Source organism: Diceros bicornis, chromosome 21 (assembly GCF_020826845.1).
Source record: "Diceros bicornis minor isolate mBicDic1 chromosome 21, mDicBic1.mat.cur, whole genome shotgun sequence".
Classification (NCBI taxonomy): Eukaryota; Metazoa; Chordata; class Mammalia; order Perissodactyla; family Rhinocerotidae; genus Diceros; species Diceros bicornis.
This window is the reverse complement of record NC_080760.1, coordinates 56,714,150-56,736,643: the sequence shown is the minus strand read 5'-3', so window position 1 is coordinate 56,736,643 and position 22,494 is coordinate 56,714,150. Positions and strand designations below refer to the sequence as shown.

At 52.7% G+C, this 22,494-nt stretch overlaps 3 protein-coding genes across 3 annotated transcripts; all 3 read right to left on the bottom strand.

The window, feature by feature from the left end:
- Positions 1-514: 514 nt before the first annotated feature.
- On the bottom strand, positions 515-3,027 carry LOC131419696 (cytochrome c1, heme protein, mitochondrial). The gene is made up of 7 exons (XM_058565147.1): positions 2,884-3,027; positions 2,063-2,259; positions 1,850-1,976; positions 1,605-1,762; positions 1,356-1,516; positions 919-1,019; positions 515-816 (listed from the first exon to the last, which is right to left on the bottom strand). The coding sequence occupies exons 1-7, from the start codon at positions 3,010-3,012 to the stop codon at positions 712-714; spliced, it is 978 nt and encodes a 325-aa protein (XP_058421130.1). The 5' UTR covers positions 3,013-3,027; the 3' UTR covers positions 515-711.
- An 11,314-nt stretch (positions 3,028-14,341) lies between these two features.
- Positions 14,342-17,755, bottom strand: GPAA1 (glycosylphosphatidylinositol anchor attachment 1). The gene is made up of 12 exons (XM_058565141.1): positions 17,610-17,755; positions 17,204-17,383; positions 17,005-17,116; positions 16,672-16,819; positions 16,490-16,591; positions 16,204-16,400; positions 15,934-16,130; positions 15,685-15,838; positions 15,426-15,521; positions 15,081-15,271; positions 14,832-15,002; positions 14,342-14,688 (listed from the first exon to the last, which is right to left on the bottom strand). Exons 1-12 carry the CDS (start codon positions 17,681-17,683, stop codon positions 14,445-14,447), a joined length of 1,866 nt encoding a protein of 621 aa, XP_058421124.1. The 5' UTR covers positions 17,684-17,755; the 3' UTR covers positions 14,342-14,444.
- Positions 17,756-19,019: 1,264 nt separating this feature from the next.
- On the bottom strand, positions 19,020-21,150 carry EXOSC4 (exosome component 4). Its single transcript, XM_058565142.1, has 3 exons — positions 20,881-21,150; positions 19,531-19,737; positions 19,020-19,426 (listed from the first exon to the last, which is right to left on the bottom strand). The coding sequence occupies exons 1-3, from the start codon at positions 21,049-21,051 to the stop codon at positions 19,067-19,069; spliced, it is 738 nt and encodes a 245-aa protein (XP_058421125.1). The 5' UTR covers positions 21,052-21,150; the 3' UTR covers positions 19,020-19,066.
- Between the last annotated feature and the right edge of the window lie 1,344 nt (positions 21,151-22,494).

Sequence of the window (22,494 nt, the reverse complement as noted above, 5' to 3'; positions counted from 1 at the left end):
TCCAGCTGTCCAGGCAAGAGATCAGGAGTACATTCTAGGTGGTCTCTGCCTTATCTCTGTTCCTCCACAGGCTGGGAGCTGTCTCCCCGCTCTCCCAGCCACCGCCCAGCCCCGCCTAACCCCAGAAACATCTTCTGCAGCTCCTACTTTAAGCCAGTGTTGACATGCCGCCAGGGATCCTTGCTGCCTTCAGAATGAAGGCCAAGTGGTTCCATAAACTGACACTTGGCTGGCTACTCCAGCAGGTCCTTGGGCCCCTGGACCAGCTGGGTCAGGCCCTTTTCACCTCTATGAACATACACTCCCCACCCTGATGAATACTGTCACCTCCTCTAACAGCCAGTTCTTTGTTCCTGCCCCACATTCAGTACTGACTGGACTCCCAGCCACCAGTCAGTGCAGGGCTACATTGGCCACACCACATGGACATCCCTGGGAGCCCTGAGGGCAAGGGCCTTAGTCCCAGCATCCCCTGCAAACCTGCACTCCCATCATACAATAATTCAAAAGTGTGTGTTGAGAAACTTAATTTATTTCCATGATGGGAAGTGAAGGATCTGGAGCTAGAGCCCGGCCTCCTGCCTCCTCCCCTCTTGTCCTAGAGGAAGAGGAGCTTGGCTGAGAGGGCCAGCTGAGGCCCGAATAGGCCCAGGGTAGCTCCTTGGCTTGAGGGCCCATTCAGGCAGGGGGGCAAGCAGACAACAGGCAGGGTCACTTGGGCGGCCGATATGCCAGCTTCCGGCTCTTCAGGACTGACCACTTATGCCGCTTCATGGCGTAGACCAGGGGCAACAGCAAGCCCATCATCATCATCATCTGGGGATGAGGCAAGCTCAGAGGTGAGAGGCAGAAAGGATCCCCGCCCACCTCCCAGCCCCTCTACCACGCCCACTGTGCCCCTTGCCCTAACCCTTTCACCTTTAGCCCCATGCGTTTGCGATGGTCGTGCTCTGGCTCAGATGCCCAGCGCAGGAAGGTACACACGTCCTTGGCTACCTGAGACATGGTAGCTGGGGTGCCTGGGCCAAGGACAAGTGGTAAGGGCTGCCCTTGGGGGCCCCTGCTCAAGCTGGGGTAGCCCACAGAACACCCCCTTCCATGGAGCAGAGATGGGGTCCTGCTCAAGGCTTCAAAAGGGATGGGACACCCCCCCACCCCCAAGCCCAGCACACACACAGGAGTCTAAGCTAGATGGGGATGTGAAGGCTGCCCGTGAGCCTCCTCAGATACGTGCAGACACTATGCCAGCCTAGGAGGGTGCAGGACCTCTTGGGCATGAGAACACAGGGGAAGCATCCCAGGCAGTGGGGAAAGTAGGACCCAGCTTGCCCACCCCCAGGGTGGGGGCCTCTCACCATCATCAAACTCCAAGACCTCGTTGTAGATGGGAGGGGCCATGGCAATGGCTTGGCCAGGGAAGTAGGGGTTGAAGTGGAGGCCTTCTCGCAGTGACACCCCAGTGGGTGGCTCACAGTAGCCCGTGAGCAGGGAGAAGACGTAGTCCTCACCACTGTGCCTGGGACCAGATCCATGCCTCCTTAGCCCCTGGCAGGAGGCAGACCTTCCTCCCCCTCCCCACACTCCCCTACAGGCAGTCCATGTACCTAGCTCTGATGATGTAGCTGAGGTCAGGGGGCAGTGCTCCATTGTTGGCTGCTCTAGCAGCCTCAGGGTTGGGGTAGGGTTTTGGGAAGTAGTCAGACAGCTTCCCTGGCCGCATGAACATCTCCCCATCCTCATTGGGGCCGTCCTGAACCTCCACCTGCCACCGAGAGCACCATCACAACCCTGCTGTCCACCATAGCGAGGGCCCCAATCCCTGGGTGCTCAACATCCCTGGGCCCCGCACCTCCTCTGCCAGCGCCTTAGCTTCATCCTCTGTGTAGCATACGCCCACCAGGTGGCGGTAAGCCAGGTAGTCCATGCTGTGGCAGGAGGAGCACACCTGCTTATATACCTGGAAACCCCTCCGGATGCTAAAGAGAGGGAAAGGGTTAGAGATACAGGGGATTCCACCCTACCCAGTCTACCCAAAAACTCCCCTAGCCAGCCAGCCGCACACCTGGTGTGATCCAGGGATGAGAGGAGGCCACGGTGGGACCACGGATAGCTGGGGGGGTGCAGCTCCAGGTCACTGGCACTCACGGCAGAATGCAGAGCCACAGCCAGCCCTGCACCCCCTGCCGCCAGCATGCCCAGCGCTGAGAGCATCACTTTCCGGCCCCGGGACAGGCCGGACTTCGACGACAAGGACACTGCCTGCAAGAGCCCCGCTCAGCGCCTGCCAGAACACGGCCCAGCCCTACCTGGGGATCTGACTCTCGGCGCCTACCTCTCCCACTCATCCACCCAGCACTGGCCACCTCCTCCGGGCGCCAACAGCACACCTTGCGCCACTGCCCGCCCCACTCCTCCCCGCTGCTGACCCCCGACCGTGATTCGGCCCTGAGGAGGGGTGTGAGACGTGATCTTGGGTCCTGGGCCGGGGAGCAGGCCGAAGTGAGCAAGAGTGCTGGGGCAGGCCAAGGTCACAAGCAGCTGGCCGAGGTCAGGCTGAGGTCACTTCAGGACGCGGGCCCGGTCTGGAAGGCCGGGCAGGAGCCGGCCTGGGCGCGCCCCAGGGAAGCCCCAAGCGCCGACCCGGCCGCGAGCCCCCCGCCGTCCCCACGCCCGGCACCAGGCGCCCCTGCTGCTCAGAGGAGTGGGCGCCGGGCCCTGCTGCCAGGCGCCCAAGGTCAGCAGGCAGCCGGGGTCCGGCCAGGCGCGGGCGCCGGGGGTCCGAGGCCGCTCCCCCGCTGCCTGGCTCGCGCCAGGAGCCTCCCCGCTGTGACCTTCACAGGGCTGCGGGGCCACGCGCCGGCAGGGGTCCGGACCAGCGCTCACCTGAGGCGTCCGCAGCGGCAGCTGCCCGGGCCGCGCACCGCACAGCAGCCCCCGGGCCCGCGCACCCGGCAGCCCCGCGCCCCGCGGGCCCAGCACCGCCGCGCGAAGCGAAGCCGCCGCCGCCGCCATCTTGGCCCTCTTCAGCGGGCGCCACTCCCGTCGGCCCCTGCGGCGCCACGGGAGCTCAAACCTCGCGAGAGCTGGGGGCGCGGGACGGGGTCGAAAAGCACGGGGGTGGGGCGGGGCCGGGCAGCGCGGGTGCGGGCCGGGATCTCCGCGTCGCGGCCGGCGTAGCGCTTCACCGCGCTCCTCCAGGTGTCGTGGGGACCGGCGGCGGTGGGCGGGCTTCGGTCGGGTCTCCGTGTTGCGGTGACAACGCCCAACTACCCCAGTTTCTCCCGCCCGACCGCGGGTCTCCGGGGCTCGGCGGCGATGCGCCCCCCACGGCCGGCCGCCCCCAGTGCCAAACTGACTGCATCTTCAAGGCCATCGTGCGCTTTCGTCCAGCAATATTTCCAGACCTGGCGTGGTGGCGCAGCGGATCCTGCCCCTCTGGTTACCGTGATGGACAGATCCCCAGAGAGAAGGGGGGCCCTGCCCGGGCCGCCCAGCGGGGTGGGGTCAGGGTCCTGCGGCCCGCACCTGCCCTCCTGCGGCTCCCCGCGCTCCCCCTCGGCCACAGGCAGGGCCCCTGCTCCAGCAAAGGGGGGCAGTGCGGGAAGGCTGGAGGTCTCCACCCCTGCCCAGGCACACACCCATGGGTAGGGTGGCACCTCTCCAAGCTGCACACTGTGCTCTCCCTCATCCGTTGCACAAGGATTTATTGGGCACATATTATGCCCGGAAACCGTCAGACGCAGGAGCCACGAGCATGGCAGCCAAGGTCCCTCAAGAAATTACTACTGTCGGTGAAAATGGAGGAGTAAGGAGCTTGGAAAATTTGCTCCCCCTCCATAAAAGCAAGGAAAAAAACTAGCAAGAATTGTTGAAGTCAACTTTTTTCAGAACTCTGGAAATTAATCAAAGGCTTTCAGCACTCCCGGGAGTGTTTATTTAAGAAAAACGACTGGATCTTGGTAAGAACAGTGAGTTTTGTAGTGTTTTAACTTTTTCTGGTGCAATGCTGCTGTCCAGTTCAGCGTTAGTCTTGGAAATAACAGCCCACATTTCTGGTACTGGAGGGAGCACAACACCCTCATTGCAAAGAATTGTCATTATTTAACCTGTCTGATGGCTCCCTGGAAGATCCCACTTACAAAGCTGACTTAGTTTGCCCAGGGCCAACAGCCTGTTTCCTGAGACTGTTTGTTGAAGGCAATTATAAGCAAGTGTTGTCATTTGGAAGCTGCCTGACACAATAGATAACAGCTAGGGGAAATAATAATAGACTAAAAGCTTAAAAGGAAGAGCTGAGGAATGCAATGTCCACGGGGGCGTTGAAAGACCCTGCGTACAGTAGTCCCCCCCTTATCTGCAGTTAACTATCGTCTGAAAATATTTGGATAATTCTAGAAATAATTCAAGGGGCCGGCCCGTGGCTTGGCAGTTGGGTGTGCGTGCTCTGCTACTGGTGGCCCAGGATCAGATCCTGGTCGCGCACCGATGTACCACTTCTCTGGCCATGCTGAGGCAGTGTCCCACATACAGCAACTAAAAGGATGTGCAACTGACATACAACTATCTACTGGGGCTTTGGGGAAAAAAAGGAGGAGGATTGGCAATAGATGTTAACTTAGGGCCAGTCTTCCTCAGCAAAAAGAGGAGGATTGGCATGGATGTTAGCTCAGGGCCGATCTTCCTCACAAAATAAATAAATAAATAGAAATAATTCATAAGTTTTTAATTGCACACTGTTCTGAGTAGCATGATTAAATCTCTCACTGTCCTGCTCTGTCCTGCCTGGGATGTGAATCATCCCTTTGTCCAGCATATCCCTGCTGTATATGCTACCCGTCAGTTAGTCACTTAGTAGCCAGCTGGGTTATCAGATTGACTGTCGAGGTATTGGGGTGCTTGTGTTCAAGAACCCTTGTTTAACTTAATGATGGCCCCAAAACGCAAGAGTAGTGATGCTGGCAATTCGGATATGCCGTAGAGATGCCATGAAGTGCTTCCTTTAAGTGAGAAGGTGAAAGTTCTTACTTTATAAGGAAAGAAACAAATCGTATGCTGAGAGTATTAAGATCTACAGTAACTTTTATTACAGTATATTGTTATAATTGTTCTATTTTATTATTAGTATTAATTTCATACTATGCCTAATTTATAAATAAACTTTATCTTAGGTATGTATGTATAGTCATGCATCACTTAATGATGGTGATACATTCTGAGAAATGCATCATTAGGGATTTCATCTTATGTGAACATCATAGAGTGTAGTTACACAAACCTAGATGGCATAGCCTGCTACACACCTGGGCTATATGCTACTAATCTTATGGGACCACCATTGTATATGTGGTCCATCATTGACTGAAACATTGTGTGGCACGTGACTGTATAGGAAAAAATATAGTTATATAGAGTTTGGTACTGTCTGCAGTTTTAGGCATTCACTGTGGGTCTTGGAACATATACCCCACAGATAAGGGGGGAACCACTCAATTTCCATAATATAGAAGGTCACAAACAGAAGTAGCACTGTGTACATACTCATGAAAGACCTGAAAAAGCCCTAAGCGCTCGCCTCTGGCTGACCTTGAGTCTCTGTGCCCAGGGAAGTGAAGCCTGAGGCAGAGTTGTGAACTGGCTGAGTGCTGAAGTCATGCCCCAATAAGCACACAGAGCCCCTTGGGAAAGACTGGGAGGTTTATTGGTTTCAAGCATTTAAGGCAATCTCTGTCCAATCACTAGCTGACTACTAAGCTAACCAAGTAGAGACTTCAGTGGCTACACATGACAAATAATATAGACTTGACAGAATTAGTTCAGAAAAGTCACTACACAAATACAACTACCAGAAGCAGCAACAACAGAACCTGGAATCTGACTTCCAGAATTGCCACATTACATTATTTAAAATGTCTGGTTTTCAACAAAACAAATTATGAGACATGCAAAGAAACAAGAAGGTCTGGCCTATAAATAGGGAAAAAAGAACCAATAAATAGAAACTATCTCTGGGCAGGTCTAGATATTGGATTTAGTAGACAGTCTTTAAATCAGCTACTTAAAAATGTTCAAACAGCTAAAGGAAACCATGTCTAAAGAACTAAAGGAAAGCGTGAGAGTAATGTCTCATCAAACAGAAAATGTTAAAAATATAAAAATTATAAAGAGGAATGAAATAGAAATTCTGGAGTTGAAATGTAGAATAATGGAAATGAAAAATTTTACTGGAGGGCCTCTACTGCAGATTTGAGTAGGTAGAATAAAGAATGGGCAAACTTCAAGTGAGGTCAACTGAGATTGTCCAGTCTGAGGAACAGAAAGAAAGAAACATGAAGAAAAATTAACAGAGCCTTAGAGACCTGTGGGACACCATTAATCCTACAAACCTATACATAATTCTCAGGAGAGGAGAGAGAGAAAGAGGAAGAAAGAATATTTGAAGAAATAATGGCTGAAAACGTCCCAAGTTTAATGAAAAACACGAATCTACATATCCAGGAAGGTCAATGAACTCCGAGTAGGATAAACTAACAGAGATCCACACCTAGACACATCATAAATTGTTGAAAGCCAAAGAAAGAGTCTTGAAAGTAGCAAGAGAGAAGTGACTCATCGCATACAAGTGTGATCCTCAATAAAATGAACAGATTTCACATCAGAAACCATGGAGGCCAGAAGGCAGTGGGATGACGTATTCCAATTGCTGAAAGAATAAACCTGCCAACCAAGAACTTCATATCTGGCAAAACCATCCCTCAAAAACAAAGGAGAAATTAAGACATTCCCAGATAAATAAACTGAAATAGTTTGTCATGAGCACCCTGCCTTCTAAGAAATACTAAACAGAGTCCTCTGGCTGAAATGAAAGGACACTAGACAGTAACTCAAATCCACATGAAGAAATAAAAGCACCAGTAAAGGTAACTGCATAGGTAGACATAAAAACAAATATAAATCATTTTTGTTAGTACGTTTTTTTCCTGTCTGATTTAAAAGTGCCTGTGTAAAGCAATAACTATAAATATATGTGAATAGACACAGAATGTATGAAGATGGAATTTGTGACAACAAGAGCATAAAAAAAGGAGGGAACAGAGCTATATAGGAGCAACATCTTTTATTTTTATTTTATTTATTTATTTATTTATTGTGAGGAAGATTGGCCCTGAGCTAACATCTGTGCCCATCTTCCTCTATTTTGTACATGGGATGCTGCCACAGCACAGCTTGATGAGCAGTGCATTGGTCCGTACCCGGGATGCGAACCTGCAAACCCCAGGCTGAAGCAGAGTGCAAGAACTTTAACCACTATGGCACTGGGCTAGCCCACATCTTTTAATACCATTGAAATTAATTTAATGTTAATCCAAATCAGATTGTTATAAATTAAGATGTTAATTGTAATCCCAAGGGCAACCACTAAAAAAAACCTCATAATATAGTCAAAGAAACAACAAATGAATTAAAATGGTACACTAGAAAATATCTATCTAATACAAAAGAAAGCAATAATGAAGAAATTGAGGAACAACAACAACAAAAGACATAAGACATATAGAAAGCAAGTAGCAAAATAGCAGACATAAATTGCACCACATCATTAATCACATTAAACATAAATGGATTAAAATCTCCAATTAAAGGTCAGAGATTGACATAATGGATAAAAAAATCATGACCCAGCTATATGATGTCCATAAGAAATACGCTTTAGATTCAAAGACGTAAATAGGTAGAAAGAAAAAATTTGGAAAAAGATGTACCATACTAACAGAAACCAAAAGAGAGCTGGGGTGGCTATACTAATATCAGACAATATAGACTTTAGACAAAAATTGATACTAGAGACAAAGAATGACATTTTAAAATGAAAAAATGGATATATTCAATCCATCAAGAAGACATAACAATTATAAAGAAATATTTACTTAACGAAACCAGAAAATACATGAAGCAAAAGTTGACAGAATTGAAGAGAGAAATAGACAATTCAATAATAGTTGGAAACTTCAGTATCCCACTCTCAATAAAGGATAGAACAACTAGACAGAAGATCAGCAAGGAAAGAGAAGACTTGAACAACACTCTAAGGCAACTAGATCTAACAGACATCAATGGAACACTCCACCTAACAATAGAAGAGTACATATGCTTCCCAAGTGCACATGGAACATTCTTAAGATAGATCATATGTTAGGCAATAAAACAAGTCACAGTAATTTTAGAAGAAGTAAAATCATACAAAGAATGTTTTATGACCACAATAGAATGAAATTAGAAATCAATAACAGAAGGAAAGTTGGGCAATTCACAAATATGTGAAAATTAAACAACATACTCCTAAATAACCAATTAGTTAAAGAAGTAATCATAGGGAAAATTAGAAAATACTTTGAGGGGCTGGCCCAGTGGTGTAGTGGTTAAGTTCACATACTCTGTTTCCGCTGCCCAGGGTTCACAGGTTCAGATCCCGGGCATGGACCTACACACTGCTCATCGAGCCATGCTGTGGTGGTGTCCCATATACAAAATAGAGGAAGATTGGCACAGATGTTAGCTCAAGGACAATCTTCTTCACCAGAAAAAAAAAAAAAAATTTACTCTGAGGTGAATGAAAACAAAAACACAACATACCAAAACTTATGGGATGCATTAAGAACAGTGCTAAGAGGGAAATTTAGAGCTTGTTTTAAAGAGAGGCTAGTTATTGCAGAATGGGAAAGAAGAAAAAAATAGGACAAAATCTGAATGTGAAAAGACAGTTTTAGAAAGTTTATGGAAAGGAATCTTTGGAAAAGAATTTTATGAGCAGCCAGGACTGGCTAAGATTGGAATGAATATATTTTAATATCAAAATAAGCTGATGCAAAATTAAAATTTGGTTTTCTTTTCTGTTGAGAGGACAAGGTTCCTTGGGCTATTGGTCTGCTCTTGATAACAGACTGTGAAAGCTTCTTTACCTTTAAGCAATATGCCTAGATAACAGAGATTTTGTGTTTTATCAAAATAATTTCCTATGTCGTTTCTATCAGGTATTTAACTACGTAAGACAACTGAATCTTCTTAGTATTGAAAAGTTAAGTTTTGCTTACAACTAGGTAACCTTTTGTCTTCACCTTTGAAACCTGTTATTGTTACTTTGATCGAATAGATACTTAAGTATTATTTCATCGTGATCTGTGATCCTATTTGGTCAAGTGCCCTAACTTTTTGATATTTTTGACAAGCTTCTCCAAATTGTAAATGATGTTTTTTTCTACCAGGATGTAACTTTGGGATTTTCCAGTGGGCACTTGGGATCTCTCAAAAGATTTATTCCCTCTCCTCATAAAAAGAGAGATTACACTAATTAGGTTTATTTGGTATGTCCAATTACATGAGAAGCATAGTCCAATAAGCAATAATAAACCTTTTAGGTTATATTGTATGGATGAATGTTACTAAAGAGTGTTCTAGAAATTGTATAAAATTACTAAACATCTGATATGTCCTAATACAATGTTATTACCTATAAGTCTAGTTACTATCTAAAATGTATATCACAGAAATACCCAAATTTCCATGTCACTTGTATTTACCCATTGCCTTTTTTAAAAAAAGTCTTTTGTCAGTTTCAGACAGTTATTGTTTTAATCTGATGCTTTTACAAATGTTTCATTTTCAAATAGATTCATGGAAAGACTTTGACAAGTACTCTGAAACATAGGTTTTGATAACTTTAAGATCATAACACTGAACTGGGTGGGAGTTTCTGAAACTGAAGTGAAATACTGATTGCTTTAATGTTTTGTTTTCTAGATGTGAAGGACCCCTTTTTCTCTTCTCTTTTAAGCTACCTATAACTTAACAGCAATTTGTATCTTTGCAACAAGAGTTGAAATATTTACCTTTTTCTCTCTACTTGATGCCTCCAGAATTTGGAAACTCTTAAGTGTTCTTTTCATGACAATATATGTATTGGCATGGGTTCAGTGAAAGTCTGTTCCTGTAAGGGGACGCAATTGAAAGTATTGGCTACATTACCAAGGCTTTGACTAGAATGTTATATTCAAGAAAGATGTACATAGACTCAGATACAAGCACACAGCGTTAAGGAACTGCTTGAAAAATTGGCCTAGTACCTTGCTTACAAGGTTCCAGCAAAGCAATCTTAAAAAAGAGTTTACATGATTAATCACTATTTTTGCTGCATTTATATAAAAAATCGGACCAAGTTTAATACAAACAAATCAGTTTTACTATGATTATTTTTAAAAATGGGGGTTACTGTGGAGATATGCTTGCACCTTTGTAGATATTAACTTCTAGTCCTATTAATTGTCTTTAAGGTTTTGTTATACCTATAAGCTGGACTGGATCCTAAATTCTTCTAGTTTCCTTAAATGTCTGGATACAATACTGCAGACTGAAGTTTCCAATTTTACTGCCCTTGAAATCTCCTTGGAAGAGACTATAAAAGGATTCCTCAGTACCCATATGGCAGCCAAACTTCAGAGACTCAAGTCTTGGGTGCACCTCTCACAGCTGGAGAAGGCTCCACCTGACATCTGGTCCTTCACAAACGCTGGAGACTCCAGATCACATTGACCAGGAAGAGAAGCAGCTGATATCTGAGGCAGACAGCTTTCCCAAGATGACTGGACCAGGCCTGTGTACCCTCTCCCCACTGTTGTTTCTTACTTTATTTTCTCCCTCCCTTTCCTGGAGGGACAATGCCCTTGTCTGCATTTCCCAATCCCTTGCAAAAGAGGGAAACCTCTCTGATTGCTGGATTTGCCATCAGAAACCTCAGTCTGTCCAAGACAGTAATGACCCCTTAGTTCACCCTATAAGTAGTTTCACTGGGGTTCTAGATACTATTCTTTGTCTAAATTGATCTGCTGGCCCATTTTACTGAGTCAGGGTGCTAAGCCTGCTTAAACTTGTCCCATGCTTTAATTTAACCCAGCCTTGGGAGAGGAAAACAAGATCTTTTGAATACTTGTATGAAAAATTCTGTGGGGTGGCTGATGTAACCCTGGCCATCTGTAAATTTCTTGATATACCCATGTATTTACGCAACTTCTCGGTGTGTAACAACGTAGCGTCTGAGACTTAGTTATATAATGCTAATGCCTCTATGCTGATGAACAGTCTATAGATGCTATCACTTATGCGGGGGCCTTATGCACACCCCCTGGTTATGTCTTCATCTGTGGAGGATTCAGTAATGGGCTTTATGCTTGGGCAACTCATTGCCTTGACAGCTGGAGAATATAAGACAGCGTGCCCTTGCCGTCTTCACTGTCCTGTTCTCTCTGCATAACCAGAGACCTCTCATTGGTCTCTCCCATTGAATCCCCATAATCACCCTAAATGAGAACTTCTAGGAGGTATATGTGACGTTGGGTTTGCCTCCGTGGGAAGAACTTTCTTCCCGTGGATCGGAGTGAGTGGCAATGAACAAATGATCAGGAATCTCTCCCTGACTCTAGAAGAGCTGGCCAACTCCACAGCCAAAGCAGTTTCAGCTCAGCAACAGTCACTTAACTCATTGGCCAAGGTGGTCTTGGGTAATCGTGTAGTCCTCGATTATCTACTTGCTGTGTCTGTGCAGTGGCGAACGCCTCCTGGTGCACATGGATAAGTGCCTCTGGGGAAGTGGAAACCCAGTTACATGAGATTAGAGAGCAAGCACAGTGGCTACAACCAATTTCCCCTAACAATCCAGTCTTTTGATTTGTTCAGCTGGTACCTTCAGGTCTGGGCTCCTGGTTTAGGACCATCTGCAAACTGGGCTTATAGTATTGCTCTTAATCTTACTCTGTCTACTTGTTGTGAAGTTCTGTACCTATTGCCTGTTGAAGCTCTGTAGAAATGACGTACCTAATAAGGTGATGCTATCTCAGCACTTCAAGATGATCTCCGAGACCTATGACCTTGGAGAATATAGACTTTAGATGGGAAGCACCTGATAGTTCTCCCTTCTAACCTTTCTTCTTGCTCAAGTGTGGCCTAAATGGTTTCCAACCACCATGCACTTTCCCTCCAATGTGGGACACGACAACCAGGAAAGGTCTGTCCTGGCACTGAGGGACAATGACCACCACGTGCAGAGAACCTGACTGTTGATCAGTGATGCTTTCAGAGAAAGATCTTTTTTTTTTTTTTGGTGAGGGAGATCAGCCCTGAGCTAACATCCGTGCTAATCCTCCTCTTTTTGCTGAAGAAGACCGGCTCTGAGCTAATATCTATTGTTCAATCCTCTTCCTTTTCTTCTTCCCCAAAGCCCCAATAGATAGTTGTATGTCATAGTTGCACATCCTTCTAGTTGCTGTATGTGGGACGCAGCCTCAGCATGGCCAGAGAAGTGGTTCGTGTGTGCGCACCTGGGATCCGAATCTGGGTCGCCAGTAGCGGAGCGCGCGCACTTAACCGCTAAGCCACTGGGCCGGCCCACAGAGAAAGATGTTGACCATAGGAACAAGTGTGGAAATTATCAAAAGAAATCTTAACTAAATTGTAGTAGGGAAGGCCTGTAGGGGGAGCTCTCATCTCTGTTGTCAATTACACCACACAGAAAGAGACAGACGCTTGCAACTCAGACCGGAAGTAAAGCTACTTTACTACTGAAGGAAGATTTCTCTCCCTACCTGGCAACAGCCCAGCCAATGAGAATTCGTTGCTGCCCTAAACTGTACTTTCCCCCCAGTGAACTTTCATTTAGAACAGCTCCTCCTCCTCCCCCTTTTTCTCTATAAAGGCAGCTCCCCTCCTTTGTTTTCTGGATTTGCCTATGGTTTGCCATAGTATGCATGTCCTGAATGGCAATTCTTTTGGCTATTCCGCAATAAACTCGTTTTGAGGATAAAATAACAGGTGAATTTGCTTTTTAAGTTGACAGAAGACAGGAAGCCCACAGACAAGTGGCACCTGACTTATCAGGGGAGAGACTAGAGAGAAGCCAACCTGGGAGGTGCTCCTGAGGGCTGCAAGTCTCTCCCCAGCCTCAGGAGCCAGACAGTTCATTCAACATACAAAGTGACTAGGGGTTCCAGCCAGACCTTGAGGACAATGGGGTCAAAGACAGGCTGCTAGTCACAGTGGGATCTCTAGCACCCTAGCCCCACCCACATCCCCATCAATGCTGGACATAGAGTGCACATCCCTTGTCAACAGAAGACCAGCAGTGACCTCTAGAGAGAGGCCCCAGAGAGAACCCCACCAGGTGTTGGGCCTGGGGGGAGCACCAGCTGATCCCGCCACTATGGAGCCCCAGGTGTCAAGGGGAGCCCCCCACAGGAATGCGGGCCCTGCCACAGAGGCAGGCTTGGGTGGCCAGAGCTTCCTCCTCGGGACTTCCTAGGCCACACCATTTGGGACGTGGTACTGAAGGGACACTGGTCCTTTGAGTTGATCCTCCAGGCAGTGCAGCTCTGCCTCCCTTCTAACACTGAGGCCTGTACAAGCTTGTACTTGTCTCACTGCCCTGTGGTGTACTGGTGGGGACACCTTGGCCCTCCCATGAGGTGAGGCCTCTTGGGCCTGATGTGGCCCTGGCATCACCAAAGGGCCACACTTTGCTTTTCTGTTCCCTTCAGAACAGACTCTGGATGTCCCAGCTCCTTTCAGGGATCTCGGGGCAATCACCAGCTTCTCTGTGCCAGCCCATCAGTGCCCTCCCCCTGGGGGGTGTGTCCCCATGGCCTGTCAGTTCTTGGCTGGTGCTGGGTGGGCTCTGCTGCTCTGCCTCTGCCCCTCACCTCATGGGCACCTGGCCTGGGCTGGTTCAGCTCCAAGGAAGTTGGGCTGGGTGCTCCTCCCTGCTCCATCCCAAGCCCAGACCAAGGTTCTTGCCTTGGCTGGGCCCCCATACCCCACACCCTGGGCCTTCTCTGCAGGTCTCCAGCGCAAGCCCTCTGCCCCCTTAGCCTCAGTGCTAAAGACGGTGTTGTGTGGTCTCTGGGTGCCTCAGCTCCCATCAGGACCCCAAGACCTGCCCATGGTATTTCCTCTTACTCAGCACCGTGCTTCCCACAGCACTGGACTGTGATACACTGAGACCTCCAGGGCTGGGAGTAGGCACTTGGGGCTGGGGCAGGGTCAGGATCTGCACTCGTCACTTTCAGATCCCAAGCCCTGGGGCTGGCTGGTCCCAGTGTCTGCCCACGGCTCTCCTCCCGAGGCTGATGCGGCTGGGGCCCTCACTCCTGCCAGCAGTACTCCAGGTGGCAGGGAAGCCGTCTAGTATGTGGACCAAGGCAGCGCCCTCTAGGAAAGACCCGTGCAGTACGCCAAGCCCTGCAGGCCGTTTCTCACACAGGCTCTAGAGCCCCACACAGACAGCAGACAGTGGGCCACGAGCCCAAAGGGCGGCCAAAACATCTGTTTATTTTCCAGGAAGGAGAGAATATGGGGGTGTTCGGGGAGTTCCCTCCCTAATCTTCACGCCACAGGGCAGGCAGACATCACTTCCAGAAGAGCACATTCCAGAAGAGCAGCCAGCAGGGATAGAGGCCCAGAGCCAGCAGCGGAAAGAGCAGGGCACCATAAGTGTGGTGTTCCAGCATGCCCTGCGCCAGTGCTGCCAGAAACAGCTGCCAGCCCTCAGCCAGTGATAGTGGTGCCTCCTGCAGCTCCTGCCACAGGAACAGGCTGCCCAGGAGTGTGGCTGCCGGGCTCGTCAGCACCAGCAAGGTGGCATAGAGTGGCCTGGGTGGAGAATCAGGGTCAGGGTGAGCTCCAACGTAGGGGCACAGGCACCGAGTGGGGAGTGGGGGTATGGTGTGAGGGCAGAGTCTGTGGTGAGGGGCACGTCATGGTGGGCTCCGTGGTGGGGGCTGACCAGAACATACCGAGGCCCACAGGGCTCGGTGAGCGCAGCGGCGGGCACCATGGTGGTGGCCAGCAGGAAACCTAGTGAGAAGTTGGTGAGGGTGATGCAGGCCAGTTGTAGTGCCAGATAGATCAGGGCTACCAGCTTCAGTGCCATCCAGCCCCTGTCCGCGGCCTGAGTACTCACCACCCTGCAAGGCAAGGGACTCGGAGGCTGCTTGCATGCCCAGAGTGCCCCCTGCCCACGCCCACCCAGCCCAGCTCCTCACCGGTGAGTGTTGTGTGGGAGGGCCAGGCCAGCTGCATAGATGGCCAGCAATGTCAGCACCACAGCTTCGGACTCAGCCACGGGGAAGTGCTGGGCGGCCACATGTTGGCCCAGCACCGGCAGGACGTAGAGGGCCAGGCCCATGGCCTGTGAGATCAGCAAGGGCGCCACAAGCGAGGCCAGCCCCACACCCTGCAGGGCACATGGGCACTTGGAGATGGGCCCTGGGGCCAGGAGAGCCCCAAGGATCCTCTTCACCACTCTACCAGTTGAGACTGAGTGGCAGCAGTAACCACCACCAGGACCCTAGAAGCCCACCCCAACCACAGCAGGGGGGTATCATCACCTGTGCCGGGGGTAGGGGAGGACTGGGTCCAGAGGCCCCCCCAGCCTCCTCAGGGCCCACTCCGGCCTCATGCAGCTGCATCCACAGTTCCAGAGCGTGGCCTAGTCAAGGAGCCTGACGAGAGGTGTGATAGGATCTGGCCGGTGGGGGACCCAGGGCTCACCCCCAGCCCCCACCTCGAGGATGGAGGGCTCTCCCCAGCCTGGAGTGGAGGGGACCTGAGGCTGGCCACAAGTGGACAGTGGAGGGCAGAGGATATCTTGAGACCAAGGACCAGGAGCAAAAAGCCAGCAGCAGGCATGTAGAGGCCAATGGAGACGAAGCGGGAGAGCGCGGGGAGCAGGTAGAAGAAGAAGGACTGGTGCAGGCGCTCCAGAAGGTGGTTGAGCTTGCGGAACATGCCCTCCAGAGCCCTACCGGGCGTGGGGCAGGGTTATGACCAGCCAGACCTCCCAGGCATCCCCCACCCCGCCCCAAGCAAGGAAAAGAGGGACCAGAAGCCACTTACTTGCCCACTGCCACCAGGTCATACTTATACTGTCGGAAGCTATTGATGCCACGCACAGTTAGGGCCTCCACACGGTAGCGCAGGAAGAGGCCATGGGGGCCGTGAGGGCGGCCAGAGGCCTGCTGCAGAACCATGAGCAGCAGTGTCTGCAGACCCTGCAGTGGCCCGTCTATGGATGTCCAGTCCTGGGGCTGCAGCTTAGAGGGTTTGGGGACAGGGTCAGATAAGTCCAACACGTAGACCCTGCTCCTCCCAGGTAGGCGGCCCTACCTTGCCCTGCAGTGTGCACAGCAGCCCCCCTTTCTGGCAGAAGGTCTGGAAGAGGTTGAGCAGATCAAGGTTGGGCAGCTGCCCGTTGAGCCCCTCCACAGCCACATCGAGGCTAGTGATCACATCACTGCTCAGCTCTAGAGCCACTGCTGCTTGAATGGCCCCAGCCCGGCCCTGCAACGGGGATGACTGCATGCCTGTGGGAGCAGGTGAATGAGCTGCCAATGGGGGGCTGGAGAGGACAGTGAGCCTGAGAGAGGGGCCAGGGCAGGGCAAGAGCACCCACCAGTGACGTTGACGTCGTGGTAGGCTTCAAGCCAAGCCTCAGTGCCCAGAAGGTCGTGTTCTGTCACCAGGAAGATGATGTCTTTGGCCCAGTAAATCTGCCCTGGAGGCCAGAAGCAGTGTCAGCACGGCCTGGGGCAGTGGCCAAACCCTCCCTTGCCAGCAGTAGCCCCTGAGCCTCACCCCGGAAGTGGGCAGCGAGTGCCAGCAGCAGCCCCACAGCCTGGCTGTTGGTAGAGTCAGGGCCACAGGGTACGGTGAGCACCAGGGACTCAGTGCTGGCAGCGCGAGGGGCCCGTAGGATGCCGTACACGTTGGTGCCTGACACCATCTGCATGCAGTATTGGTGGGGAAGCCTCAGCTCGACCCCACCCTCGACGGCCGAAGCCCCTGCCTTTTCGGCCCTAGAATGACGACCAGGGATTTCCCTGGACATTCCCCCACTGAGCTTCCTAGCCTCAAGCCACCCCCTCAAATTGCTTTTTGGTCCCAGGCACACCCCCTCCCCCACAATACATAGCGCTCGTGCGTCTCATCTGGAAAAGGCAGTTTCCGGGAGAAACTCTGCGTGTAGACCTCCAGCCCCACTGACTGCATCGTCCGCTCCAGCCAGGCCACTGGCAGAGCCCTGGAGACACAGATAGAGAGCCTCTGAGCAGAGCTCCCTGGCCTTGCCCACCACTGCTTCCCCCATACCCACTGCTCTGCCGCTCACCCCGACTTCCTGCGGTGGGCAGCGAAGTCCCGGGCAAAACCTCGGGCACGGTCTCCGCCCGCAAACTGCTCCTCCACCATGGTGGAGCCCATGGCGTTCTCCGACATGTACGTGCGCTGGGTCAGCGGCGGGAAAGCCAGCGCCAGGAACCAGGCGACGCCCGCCACGTAGCTCAGCACGCTGCGGGGAGAGGGGACGGAGGGGCCGCCGGAGCCTTAGTATGTCCGGGACCCCGGCAGGGGCCTCACCCTCTGCACCGGGGCTCGAGGGAGCGTGTCTGAGGGGCCTGGACCAGGAGTCCCCGCACCCGAGCCGGCGGACGGGAGGGGCGGGCGCGAGCAGCCCGAGGGGCGCCGGCATCCAGCCCCGGCCCTCGGGCCCCTGCCTCCCCGGGCCCGGCCCTCACCAGAGCGGCGCGTTGAGACGCAGCACGAGGCGGGCAAGCGCGCGCCGGCGCACCGGGTCCGACAGGAGGCCCATGGCGGGGCGGGGCGGGGCGGCTCCGGGACCGCGCTCCCGCCGCCAGCTACGGCACCGTCCCGGCGCACAGCTTGTCAGAAGCGGGGCTCCGCGCCCGCCGCACTTCCGGTCCCGGCGGCCCTCGCGCCGCCGCGCATGCGTGGCCCGCTTCGCCAAACAGCAACCCCATCGCGCATGCACGGAGCAGAGCCCGTGGGAAGGGAGCAGGACTCCGGTTTGCGTTTCCAGCCCGCGGAGGGCGGCCTCCGGGAGGGTCGGGCCGGCAGTGCCCGGCGCCAGAGGAGAGCAATGACGACGGCCGGTCGCGGCCAGGGGCTGGTCGAGGGCAAGCGAGAAAGCTCTGCCTTGAAGGCTGACAGGAAAATCAGAGAGGGGTGATGACTAGGGCAGATGGGTGGAAAACCGGAGGCGGCGATCAGAGCATGGATGAGCGGAGATTCTGAAGGTGCTGCTGCTGGCAATGACAGGTCTGAGTGCCATGGCGTGGGTGGAAGTAAGGAGGCTTCCATGGACTGAGAGGCCAAGGCGTTGGCCAACTCACTCCTATGGATGTCCATCACCAAAAAGCGCCGAGGTCATCGGGATCAGATGACCACAGGGAGGAAAGTGCAGGTGATACTTCGGAGCAAGACGGGTTTCAAAGGAGCGGGGGCATGTGGAGTAGGAAGTGGGGAGCACTCCTGTCCAGGCAGAGAGGTGCCTGGGATATTAGGGGAGAAGCAGCTCCTGGGTGCAGGCTGCAGGGGATGGTGATCAGGGCTCTGGCAGGTCTGAGGCCAGAGGTAGAGGAAGGGGGAGTCTGCTGAAGAGGAAGGTGCAGTGGTGGGGCAGGGGTAGTGTCTGTATCCACTGAGGAAGGGTCAGAGCTGAGGGGGAAAGACTCCAGGTGAGAACACATGTCTGTTGTACTTTTGGAGACCAAGGTAAGTAGCAGGACAGGCCCAAGCGGCTCCTAGTGGGGAAAGGGGCCATTACATCCAAGCCACAATCTAGGGGATATGGGACATGGCCCCCTACATGTCCACAGCCAGCCGAGTTCTCCCTCAGCCCTTGTGGTCAGGGTCCTGGATGTGCTAAGAGGAGGATGCAAGACTCCACAGTCTAATGGCCTGGTTCATTCTGCCAGGCCACACCTCCCTGCTCAGCTGCCTTGAACCCTTCCTGGCACAAGCTGCTCTCTCCACCCAGGGACACACTCCCCCACCTTCTTCAGGGTTTGAATCCTGAGGCTGCAAGAGATATGTAGTTCATGTGTGGGGGAGGGTTTCTAGTCACCCCCAGGAGCCAGCACCAGGCCAGGCTCTGAGGGCATGGAAGTGCTGTGAGGAGATCCGAGTACAGTGGACTGTGTGGATTTTATTCTGGGCATAGGTGGCTGGATGCTCAGTCCTCCAGCAAGATAGAGGCCTCGCGCACATGCTGCCGGACCACACGGTCCAACAGGGTGTGCACATCGCGGGCGGCCCGGGCAGCGGCCTCTAACACCTGCTCCAGGTGGTCTTCATGCAGCCTGGCGTCCATCTCAAGCAGTGCAATCTGGCCTGAGGCCGGCAGCAGGGCCAGGGCCAGCTGGGGGCCACCAGCTGCTTCCTCCACGTGGCTGAGGTCTGCCAGGGCTGTGCCGTCCACAAAGCCAGCTGAGCAGGCACACACAAAGTCCTGCATGGGTATCCCAGCGTCCAGCACTGCCAGCATGGCTGCATTCACACAAGCCGCATAGGTCCCACCATCTGCCTGCAGCACCTGTAGGGACCCCCCACAGCGGCATCAGTCCATTAGGCTGCGGACCTCCATCCCCTCTCACAGCCTCCATCCCCTCCCCGGGTTGAGGGCTGCTGCCTGCTCACCTGCACATAGATATCAATCTGGGAGCGTGGGTGCAGCTGTGTAAGGATGGCCGCCTCAAAGGTCTGACGCAGCTGCAGGCCCATCTCGAAGGACTTCCGGTCCCCGTGTGGCCGCCGCTTGCGCTCACCTGTGCTGAAGGTTGCGGAACTGTACTGACAGTTCACCAGGGCCCTGTCTGGCAGGGCTCGTGCCCGGGAGCCCCGGATCTGGGGAAGGAAGGACACATGAGCCAGGCCCACTCCTCCCAGCTCACACTACCCCTTCCTCTGGCTCAGGACTGGAACCTCAGCCTCCCTCCTTCCTCTCCTTCTATCTCCAACATCTCAACAAACACAACTACTTGAACTCCGAAATACAGCCTGAGGGAGGGCCACTGGCCAGTCTCTAAGCCACCATCACCTCTGGATCTCATCTCTCTTAATAGGCCTTCCTGTGTCCATCCTTGCCTCATCCCCTCCCAACCCATTTTCCATTTGTAGCCAAAGCCAGAGTATGTTTACAAACATCAAATCTGATTCTATCTCCTTTACACACTCATATATCCTACTTACCTTCCAAAGGCTTTCCATCACGTGTGAGATAAAATCCTAAATCTTTTCCCTCGTCCACAAAGCCATGAGTTCTCCCCTCCCTAGAAACCCATCAATCTCATTTGGAATTATTCCCTATCTCCCCCACCAGCAGCCTTTCTGCTCTGAAAACGTGCTATGCTTGTTTCCACCCTCTGGCCTTTCCCCTCCTGGTTCCCCCCCGCTGGAAGGCTGGGCTCCTAGACTCATGTGCTAAGCAAACATTTTTTCATGCCTGCGGTGGCAGACACTGTTTCAGAGCTGGAGACATGGCAATAAAACCGGGCGCTTTTAAATCCCTGTCCTCATGGAGTTTATGTTTTAGCGGGGAGACAAACGATGAGAAAGATAGGTTAATGTCTGAGGTTACAGGTGCAGAAAGGCAGGGAGGTGTGTGATCGTAGGGAAGGGGACTTGCCAAGTGGATAAGGTGGTCTGGGGAGGCGTCATCCCGACGGTGACGTTGGAGTAGAGAGGTGAGAGGTAGGGAGCGAGTGGGAGCGCGCTTGGCGCTCTGAGAAACAGCAAAGAGTGGAGAGCGCAAGGGAGAGTGGCTGATGAGAAAGGCAAGGACCACCGTGCATCACAGTAAGGACTTTGGCTTTTACTCCGAGTGAGCCGCGGCCGTGAAACTGTGCTGCGGAGACGCAGGCGCACGCCGGCCGTCGCCTCCGGAGCCTTGGTCAGCCTGGCGGCCACGCGCACCCCGCAGAGCGGCCGCCGCCCTGTTCCTCCACCCGACCCCGGGGCTGCCCGGCTCGCGCACGCAAGCCCACTCGCCTCGTGGGGCCCGTAGACCACGGCTAGCGCTTTGGTGTTGCCCTGCTCGATGTAGGCCGAGCCATCGGCCTGCGCGAACACGCCCATCCGCGCCTGGATCTTGCGCAGCTCCCCGGCGCGCCGCCCATCCACCCGGTAGCCTTGGTCCGACAGGAGCTCCAGCCCCGCCATGCCGCCGACCGCCTGCCCCACTTCCGCCTCACAGAGAACTACAGTTCCCGGCGGCCCTGACTACGCACTTCTGACCTCCCGGGGGCATATGGTTTCCGGCGGTCCGACTCCCCACTTCCGGTCTCAGAAAACTAAGGTTCCCGGCTGCGCCACTTTCCTCATTTCCGGTCCCGGGGAAGTTGGGCGGTGCTGACCCCGGGAGAGAAGACCGTACCGGCGGCCGTTTGGGGGAGCTGTCCTGAGGCTGCCGCGGGTAGAGACCCGCTGAGGGCAGAGTCCCCCGGTTGCGCCCCATTGGGTAGTGTGCTGACGCGCTGGCCGCTGCCGGCGCGCGCCTGAGACCCGTCCAAGGGCCCGAGGGCTCCGGCCGCGCCTCCTCTCTGCGCCCAGCCCCGGGCGGCTGGCTTCCCTGTGCTATCCCTGGACGCCTGGAGTGTCCTTCGCGGTTCGCTGGGCGAGAGCAGCGACGCAGGAAGGGAGAACCGTCTCGTCTCTGATGGCTTCTAGTTCTTGGTCGCACTGGTTCATCCAGGCCCAGACGCACTTCCTCTTCTCCTTTTCTTACCCTTTAATGTTTACATTCGTTCTTTTAAAAAACATGCATAACTTATATTATACTTACACGTGGTCATGTTCTTTTTATAGCAGTTTTAATTTTGTTTTCCTTGTTGGCATGGTTCTTCTGTCCGCAACCCCCCATCTATCTTAACCTCATAAATGGTTCCTTCCATGTTGTCCTCATAATTACATCAAGTCATACACAGATACATGCAGTTGTACATGTACAGCCGTACAGTGCCTCTTGGAACTCTGGTTACTTTTTTAAATGGGATCACTTCTGTGGAAATTAATAAAAGAAACCTTAACTAAACTGGACTGGGGAGACCTGCAGGGGGAGCTCTCACCACCATCACACGTCTCAATCACACCAACCAGGAAGAGAAGAGCTTGTGTCTCTGACGGGAAGTACAACTACTTTACTAGGAAGGAAGATTTCTCTCCCCACCTGGCAACAGCCCAGCCAATGCGAAACACCACAGCTCAGTCAATGAGAAACACCACAGCTCAGCCAATGAGAAACACCACAGCTCAGCCAATGAGAAGCTGTTGCTGCCCCGAACTATTACTTTCCCCTAATGGACTTTCCTTTTTTTTTTTTAATCCCCCCCCTCAAGCCCTAGTAGATAGTTGTGTGTCATAGTTGCACATCCTTCTAGTTGTTGTATGTGGGACTCAGTGTCAGCATGGCTGGAGGAGCGGTGCGTCGGTGCGCACCCGGGATCCGAACTCGGCCGCTAGTAGCAGAGCGCGCGCACTTAACTGCTAAGCCACGGGCCGGCCCCTGGACTTTCCTTTAGAACAGCCCCTCCCTGCTCCCCCTTTTCTCTATAAAGACAGCTCTCCTCCTTAGTTGACTGGATTTTATCCTTCTCCATAGCATGC

What these genes read in the sequence shown, in the direction of transcription:
- LOC131419696 (XM_058565147.1), bottom strand. Translation starts at nt 3,012, where the DNA reads ATGGCGGCGGCGGCGGCTTCGCTTCGCGCGGCGGTGCTGGGCCCGCGG. An exon ending in GGTCTTGGAGTTTGATGATG is followed by an intron (nt 1,020 to 1,355) that starts GTGAGAGGCCCC and finishes TCCTTGGCCCAG; the next exon opens with GCACCCCAGCTACCATGTCT. An exon ending in GCAAACGCATGGGGCTAAAG is followed by an intron (nt 817 to 918) that starts GTGAAAGGGTTA and finishes CCTCATCCCCAG; the next exon opens with ATGATGATGATGATGGGCTT.
- GPAA1 (XM_058565141.1), bottom strand. Translation starts at nt 17,683, where the DNA reads ATGGGCCTCCTGTCGGACCCGGTGCGCCGGCGCGCGCTTGCCCGCCTC. An exon ending in CCACGACGTCAACGTCACTG is followed by an intron (nt 16,401 to 16,489) that starts GTGGGTGCTCTT and finishes CTGCTCCCACAG; the next exon opens with GCATGCAGTCATCCCCGTTG. An exon ending in CTCCCCTACCCCCGGCACAG is followed by an intron (nt 15,272 to 15,425) that starts GTGATGATACCC and finishes TGTGCCCTGCAG; the next exon opens with GGTGTGGGGCTGGCCTCGCT.
- EXOSC4 (XM_058565142.1), bottom strand. Translation starts at nt 21,051, where the DNA reads ATGGCGGGGCTGGAGCTCCTGTCGGACCAAGGCTACCGGGTGGATGGG. An exon ending in TGGTCTACGGGCCCCACGAG is followed by an intron (nt 19,738 to 20,880) that starts GCGAGTGGGCTT and finishes TTCCTTCCCCAG; the next exon opens with ATCCGGGGCTCCCGGGCACG. An exon ending in AGATTGATATCTATGTGCAG is followed by an intron (nt 19,427 to 19,530) that starts GTGAGCAGGCAG and finishes GGGTCCCTACAG; the next exon opens with GTGCTGCAGGCAGATGGTGG.